The sequence below is a fragment of the Brachyistius frenatus genome, unplaced genomic scaffold, assembly GCF_029030835.1.
Source record: "Brachyistius frenatus isolate BFR_SWC_R1_liver_20210118 unplaced genomic scaffold, ASM2903083v1 Contig_22, whole genome shotgun sequence".
Lineage (NCBI taxonomy): Eukaryota > Metazoa > Chordata > Actinopteri > Embiotocidae > Brachyistius > Brachyistius frenatus.
The window spans coordinates 3,044,970-3,053,699 of record NW_027210621.1 but is presented as its reverse complement, the minus strand read 5'-3'; the positions used below and the strand labels follow the sequence as shown (position 1 = coordinate 3,053,699).

At 40.1% G+C, this 8,730-nt stretch overlaps 1 protein-coding gene across 1 annotated transcript; it reads right to left on the bottom strand.

Annotated features, from left to right (window-relative positions):
* Positions 1 to 904: 904 nt before the first annotated feature.
* Positions 905 to 5,035, bottom strand: mchr2b (melanin concentrating hormone receptor 2b). Its single transcript, XM_069696919.1, has 2 exons — positions 4,372 to 5,035; positions 905 to 2,137 (listed from the first exon to the last, which is right to left on the bottom strand). Exons 1-2 carry the CDS (start codon positions 4,773 to 4,775, stop codon positions 1,507 to 1,509), a joined length of 1,035 nt encoding a protein of 344 aa, XP_069553020.1. The 5' UTR covers positions 4,776 to 5,035; the 3' UTR covers positions 905 to 1,506.
* Between the last annotated feature and the right edge of the window lie 3,695 nt (positions 5,036 to 8,730).

Genomic DNA, 8,730 nt, shown 5'->3' with positions numbered 1-8,730 from the left:
ATATTATCTCGATGCTATTATTACAAAACCAAGTAAAACAGACAATTTTGCAGTTTCTTTGATGCTTGGCTGCCTTAAATAAAAGTTTCTTTCTTGCTTCTTTTAGCTATGAAACAATTACTTATTACATCAATGGATACCACAATTGAAAAAATAGAAAGGATTACCAGTTATAACAAATGCTTTTTAAATGGCTAATAAATAGTTTACTCATACACCAATGAAACACAACTTTCGGTTCTCAGGATGTTGAAACTATCTTGCAGACTTGACCTTTAGAAGTCCTAATTAATAGCGCGCTACTTTTAATAACTGCAGACATGTTGGCTGAATGAAACGTGGGAAGACCATGAGAACATTTGCAATGTAACCACCACACTTACCAATAAGTTTATTCTTGACTCTCAAGAGATTGAAATTATCTGAACGCTTCTGCCAGCGATTATTCTTATTCTCATTGCCCTCCCCTCACTCCGAATTCTTTATCTTATAGACGAAATCAATGACCCCCACCTCACGATTAAGGCTATAGGGCACCAATGGTATTGAAGCTATGAGTATACAGACTACGTAGACCTTGGTTTCGATTCATACATAATTCCTACGCAGGATTTAACCCCCGGCCAGTTTCGGCTTCTTGAAGCTGACCATCGAATGGTAATTCCAGTTGAATCCCCCATCCGTGTACTCGTGTCTGCTGAAGATGTCCTTCACTCTTGAGCTATCCCCTCACTTGGCGTAAAAATGGACGCAATCCCTGGACGCCTAAATCAAACATCCTTTATCGTCTCCCGACCTGGGGTATACTATGGACAATGCTCAGAGATCTGTGGGGCCAACCATAGTTTTATACCTATTGTAGTAGAAGCAGTTCCCCCAGAACACTTTGAAATCTGATCATCTCTAATAATTGAAGACGTAATACATTTTATTACAAACATGTATAACTGCTTTATTACAGGATAGAAAGGATAAACACAACTGCTCATGACTGATCTATGAAGCATTAGTGAACATGTATTAACCCTTATTAAAGCCACTTGTTACAAATCATGAGCCTTTATGTTGAGTTCCTCATCAGAGAGTAGCACTGACAATCGTCTTGCTGCAGTTCATGCGTTCAGATTGAAGACATCTCATGCTGAAACTATCCACCAAACATCTTGTACAGCTTTTTAGTGGAATTAAGTTTCCAGTGGGGAAGTTGAATTAATGCTCTAATTCCCGCCTCCTGAAAGAATCCTGAATATCACAACATTTCAACACACTGATGTTTCACCCACGATAGAGCCCACAAGCTGCGCTTCAGTGTCATCACTAACCACCATGACACTGCATTTGACTTTTTTTTCTGTACTTGTTGATTTTGCTGCTCATGCTTCAAGCCCACTTCTCAAGTGGAGCCAGTTACTTCTTTGAAAAAGCTTGAGAATATTTGAGCAACTTCATTCTGGGGTTGAACAGCACAACATTTACATGTGTATTTACAAAGAGTTCTGTTTCTGATTAAATGACAGTAGGGCGGTCATTGTTCATGCTGGACCCATCGGTTTTGACCACTGTGACTTTGGATGAGTGCTGAGAGCTGTGGAGCACGTTCCTGCGGCAGAGACGCTCGCGATAGTTCTGAGCGAAGATGAGCAGCATGAGCGGGTTGATGCAGCTGTGGGAGTAACTGAGGCAGATGCTGATGTTGTAGGCGTAGACGAAAGCAATCGTGGGCGTGTTGTTGCTCAGGTTGATCACCTGGATGACGTGGTAGGGCGACCAGCAGATCAGGAACACGGCGATGACCATCAAGACCATCTTGGTGGCTCTTTTCGCCCACACCGACTGCTTCCGTTTGACCCGCCGGATGGAGCTGAAGACGTGGTAGAGGGTGTGCGAGTAGAAGGTGCTGATGATGATGAGAGGGATGATGAAGCCCAGGATGGACTGGTAGAGCGTGTACCAGTACATGTCTTCAGGACCGTCCAGGTACATCATGCACACCTCCATTTGCTGCCTGCGTACGACCTTGGCGTACATCATGACCGGCACGGTGAGGAGGAAGCTGCCCAGCCACACCAGCATGTTGATGATGATGGTCCACTGCACGGTCCTCCTCTCTGAGCTGGGATGGACAATCGCTATGTACCTAGAAGGACAAATTCACTTTTTTTTAAAGCTTGTCTTGTCTGATGCACTTGATAAAAACAGCTCAGCTGAAGTGCATGTACAAAACATTAGTTTTGCTTTAAGAGGTCATTTTCTGGTCTGGAACAAGCTCAGAAAATCAAATCAGGCAAGGAGGGAATGAAGAAATCAAGTACCATGTCAGAGATACTTAAGCTCTCAGTAGTTGATGAATGCAGCAACAAATTAGCATAATTTAGACAAGGTGACTGAGCAGGCAAGTATAAACATATTTCTGTTTACTTCTCCTTCACATTGAGGAGAAGGGAAATAATAATCCCTTTGTCGTAATTTACCCAGACTGTTGTTAAAGTGGAGCAAATTACATATTTCCGTCGCTGTCCACATGTTTAATGTCACTGTGTTTGTGCATGACATGTCTTTTGACATTAAACAGGCGTAGACACACCAACAATTCCTACAATTCTCTCTGAAACCTCCTGCTAATATTCAATTATCCTATCTATCACTAGTTTATCATTCTAATCAATGACAAGAGCTCCTCAGTTAAAGTGGCTTAACTTTACTATTAGTGTGACGATTGAATCAGTAAGTGCAGACCCAACCTGTGGTTTACTTATGTGTAGCCTCAGATCAGCCAAGTTAAATATTCAAATGACCAAAAACGTACATCTCACACTGTCAGACCACCAGTGAGCCTCAGACTCCACAAAATGTTTTATGCTCGATATTCATCAGTGTCGCTGCGACCTTTTAGGTTCCTACAGACAAATGATCTCTGTAGTGTAAAAAAAAAAAAAAAGCAGCATCACAGCAGCCAAAAGTATCTGTTTCTAATATACTGGTTTAGACACCTCAAGCATATAAACACATTTGACATGTAAGGGTGCTCTTCAGCAAGTGTTTGCACACTTGTGTTTAGCAGGATCATGTTGATATCCACAAAACTCCCATGAAACTAAATTACACAGCACCCTGAGATAAAGCAGGGGAAGTGGAAATAACTTTCCTCTTATCGGACACAACGGCCTCTTTGTTGGTGCAAATGGGGAGATACAGAGAAAAGCACTATCATGTCAGATTGAAATGTGAAATAAAGATCTCGAGTGGCTAATGAGCAGATGACATGTTTCAATAGGAGTAACTTGCCAGTATTGATATTCAACTTTTCAGTGTGATCACCCTTTGTGCTCCTAAACTGATAAAAAAAAACAAAAAAAACCTGCAAATAAATTATTGATTTTGCAGCACACAGCTATTAAACAGCAAACTCTCATCACAGTGGTTTCATGTAATCACAAAAACAAACATTTATTCAGCCTTGTACAAGGTGTTAAACACTATAATCATTTAGCCTTTTGTGTTTTCTCACACCTATAATTGTCAGACAGCTAGTTTTTTATTCACAGGTTATCATTAGTGTTAACGCCTGTTGACATGAGATTACAACCTACAATTACTTGTTTTGAAGGAGGTGAATGCAGTTTAGTTTTTAAAAGGGCTGTTTCATCCTTTCTCAGTAATTTCTGCTGTTGGCCTTTGTAATTAGAGGTGAATTGTTATGACAAGATGAAAATGGAAACAATAAAAGTAATAGGTCCACTACACTGAATATTATGAAGCCTTTAAAGACGTTTTCTGAACAGGAAGCGGTGCTCACCCAGAGCACAATTAGCTGGTCTCATGACCCTATAGAAATGCATTAGATGTGTGCAGCAATTTAGCTCCTGATCCAGATGTTACCTCAGAAGGGAAATGTTTACCAGCTGGTGTAAAGTACACATTTAATTGTCCTGAATGTATTCAGATCACAAACATGGCACAAAAGTATTACATTATACAGGGAACATTGTGTCTTCATGGCTTTGTTCCACAAATGATTACCCCATTCTGGTGGTACATGTTTAGATGGACTGTGTAGTGATTGCCCCTTTTAAAAAGGAGGCACTTACACTTACATCCAGGGAGGCTGGTAATCTATGAATTATGGATGAATGAGCCTGGATTTCTTTAAATTAAAAATATGTAATAACATTTTCCAAATAAAGGCATATTTAAAGACACTAGGTAAAAGGTCAATTTAATTGCTTTTCCAAACAAATTTTCAGGTTGTTGTTGATGATTTTATCCTACTTTCACATATTTTTATATGTCATTTTTCAACGCTGTCTAAAGGAATAATCAATTTTCCTTGACTGACACCAAATCTATGAGAGGACTTGATTTAACACTTACCGGTCAATGCACAATACAGTAACAATCCCCACTGTCGTAAACTGGTTGCTGACATCCACCACCACAACCGCTTTACACATAAAGTTCCCGAACACCCACTGCCTGTCTCTGACCAGCTGGTGAATGTTGAAGGGCATCACAAGCAAGAACAGCATGTCGGCTATTGCCAAATTGAGCACGTAGATGTCTGATACCATTTTCTTCTTGCATGCTGCCACCGCATAGATAACCAGTCCGTTGGCTATAACTCCAACAGAGCACAGGATGCCGTAAATCGAAGGGAGTATGTGCATGAAAGTGGTGATGTCGATGTGACTGTAAGGTGGGGCAGTTGAGTTATGACATGACTGATCAGAAAAGTTGTGTGTTCGGTTGTTTATGCAGAATATGTCCGTGTGATTCATCTTCAGGTCCTCTTACTAACCGCGTCGGTGTGGTTGTGATTAAAGCCGATGTCTGTTCGCCAAACTTGGGCGGCAAATTTGCGCTCCCTCCAGACGCGCGTCTCCTCTCCTTTGAATTGGACCAGGCGTGGATTCCCCGAGCAGGAATGAGATGGTTTCAAACGTGAAAACGCAGAATCCGATCAAGGCTTAACTACAAGAGCCACAACATGCCCTCCAGGACATGTTTGTCTTCAGGGAGCCAACTCTGATCTGACTGTTTACCCTGCGCACAGATCTGCTGTGGCTTCACCAAACACGGAGCGAGCCTCAGCGGACACTAGTTCCCTCCCTTCAAACATCATTCGCTGTGTTGTGGAATAACAAGCAAATGAAAAGAAGGCACTTTAAACTGGCAATAACTCTTGACAACAAATGGAAATAAAAAGGAGAGTAAACAAACATTCAATGATGCATACAGTTTTGAATGTAAGGGATTCCCATATTCACATTCATATTCTATATAAATTAACGTTCATCCTGTGGTGTGAAAAATACAGAGATGTCAAAGGCTTCTGCTGCATGTTAAACTGCCAGCAAACTGAAAGAATCAACAAGGCTGCAGTCAGGCTACCTTTTTCGTGTTCCTTTAAAGGGTTTTAGGCACTAAGATGAAATAGAAACAAATCGAAAGGACTGCAGACACCTGTAGCCACTTTTGAGCCACTTTTTCAATTACTTTTACCCAAAAAGATTTGTGTTCCCTTTGGCATTTCACTTGCAGCATACATTTTACAGAGGATCTTTAAACCAAACATTCTCCTTTTTTTGTTTCCTCCAAGTTAGTTTCAGCTGGCTAACACTACTAATAAAGTGTTTTATTGCTGAATATGTGTTAAAGACCGCTTTGTAACCTTTTTTTTTTTTTTTTTTTTAAATCAAGGATGTGAATTTCTTTAGAGCTTTCTTTTGACATGACCATGAGCAGCTTTTGAGGACAGAAGCTGATCCAGAGTTTGAAGCAGCGCAGCGGAGAGGGCTCTGATCTTACCAAAGGTCAGCGAGAATATGTCGTTAAGCTTTCCTCATGCTGGCTTCATGTGCTATTTGTTCATTCGATGCCACGTTTCTGTTCGATATTTTATCTTCTATTTATTCTGTTTGTACAGATAAATAGATCATTTATTATTTTTTCATATTTATTGTCTGTCCTTCTGTCTATCTATCTATCTTCATACTTCTGTCCTTTCTCTCTGGTCCACTACACACAGCCATGCCTCACTGAGCTCTTTAAACTGAGCTCGGAAATTAATTTCTTATCACCCATTTTTATTTTATCATCTCGATCCTCCTCCATCCATCCTTTCTCCAAAGATAGATGCAAGTGTCGGCTAATTGGTGTCATCTCTCTGTGCAGATTCTATCTACAAGTCAAAAACATGCTGAATTGCAAATCCAATATTTTTACGGTGTAATTCCAGATTTAGTGCAATAAAAGATAAGAGCTGTCCCCATCATTTAAATGGAGGATTTTCATTGAGTTTTCTGTGTCAGAAGTCACTTGTTTTGTTCAAGTGTTATTGAACAAAGGTTTCAGACCAAGAACTAATTTGTTCTGTTTATATTTATTTAGTGTTGCATAATTCTCCACTGCTGGTAAATGGATTAGCATGACATTTTGTAAAGATATTAATGAATACAAATTTTCCTTTCCTTTATCTACTCCTTATTCTGTCAAATATATCAATATACAGGATGGACTTCCTCAGACTAAAAATAATCATGTGTTCCCCTGATCCCCCCCCCTTCTTGCTCTGTCATCAAGTCAAAATTGTAATTTGTCCAACACCTTTTTTGTGACGCTCATGAAACTTTTGAGAGCCTGGTTTGGATTACACGGCTGTAAGAAAAGAAACTGATTTTGATTAATAAAATATGGATTTTTATTTTTCAAATTGAAAGTCAGGACCAATGACAGCCCAGCAAGTGGTGTGTTCATCCATGTCTTGGGAAGATTCATGCTGCTTTCTCAGTGAAGGAAATCTATAATGGTGAATCAAGGAGGATATAAAACATTACCATGAAGAGATTCAGAGGAATGAAATGTTAAATCCCACTCCAATTCATTCCAATTAGTTCACTTTCGCCTTCATTTTCCCTACAAATGTCATAATTTTGTAAACAGAAAAAGTTTCATGAAGGCGTTTTATAAAGTAAAGTGAGGATGCTTTGGACACCAATTAACTTCACATAAGTGCAGTAGATCAAATCAGTATTTGTTCTGATCTGTCCTTCCCTTTAAACACTAATGGACATGAATCTAGCACATTTTCCCACCGCAGCATGTTTGTGCTTTTTATTTGAATACATTTTAATACGTTTGCTCTTGTGAGTGGAAACACAGAGCTCCAGATGATATCATGTGATTATCTGTTTCTCAGAAGGCGCTCATATTTTGGTTATTTAAAGCTAAAGTAGAAAAATTACACGTAAAATAGACACAAATATCATTGTATGCAGTAGCAGATTACGTAAACCCGGAGACAAAGACGAGATTCACTGTCTTCTCCGGATACACTGCTGTGGGCTGAAATTACTAAACGCTTGAAGTGGGCCAGCGGCTGCTATGAATCTTCAAACCCGAACAGTGCTTGTTTCTTTCCTATGACTGCTGCCACTGTGAGCACTGATACGAGGCTGGGTTAATAAGGTCTCACCTCCCATCTGCTCGGTGGTCGACAGCGGAGGACAGAGCTTGCCCTGGTCAAGTCCCGCGTGTGGAGGTGTGCACCTGTGTGAATGTGAAGAAGCACTGGGCTGGGAAAGAGCAGGAGCGCTCAGTAAAACCCAAACCTGGATCCAGTGAGGAAAAAATGATGACTAAATGACAGTGTAAACCCCCTGCAGCTGTTGCTTTAGAGGCAGCGCAGAATAGACAGAAAAGAGGGGAATTATCTCATCTAATCCAGGTTCGATGAGGAGACTGGTTAATCTGTCACTCGTCTGACTGCTGCACAGACAAGAACTACCCACCCCGAATTACGTTTACAACAACAGGTTTAATTAGAACACAATATAATAACCAATACTACAACAAATTGACAATTCCACACATCAAAAAGTGTCCAAGCGGGTAATGTGAAAATCAAAAACCTCTGAGATCTCGGGAATAAATGAAATTGAAAAAAAGTATAAAAGAAAGAGTTGAGTTCTCAAATGTCCTAACGCCCCCCCCCCTGTGCACAAACATTGTCCAGCGAAATGGACTCCAGGTGAACTGTGATGTCCAGCTGAGATGAAGATTCTCTCAGGTGAAGGTAGACGGTGAGATGAATGAAGCTGGGGTGAGTGGTGGAAGGCAGGACGGTGGACGGACGGACGGTACCTCTGGTTCCAATGAAGAAGATATTAAAAAAAAAATAATAATTTCAAAGTTCTAAGGATCTGTTGGCGAACCTGCAGCTCTTCAATGGCTCGTCGTTCAACATTCAATTTAAAGCTGTTAACTTTTCTTTAGCGGAATCTGATTCATGTTTTCCTGCCCACAACGCCTACCATACCGAAACACAGACGACGGGAAAACAAAGACCCTCTATTAAGAGATGGATGATCACTTCTATCGATCTCTGTGCATGGAGTAACACAGATTGTATATTCAGGAAAAGATTGACTCTCCTAGCACTTTTCTGTGTACAGAGGAAAACGGCTATGTGACAACCTGTCGACCTTACTTAAGGGGACAATAACATAGTTCCAAAACATAATAATTAAGATCCCAGATTAAATTATTCTGGTTACAAAAGCTTCATGAAGTATGTAGGTTTGTATTGCAAGTTTCAGAGTCTAAATAAAAACACATGTAGGTCTTAATCAAGTATAGTTAATGGCCTCTTAAAATATATATATTTAATATGGATGAATTCATTTTTGATGATAGAGTCCTGCACTACTTCATTGTAACCACCTTAGTCCTCAT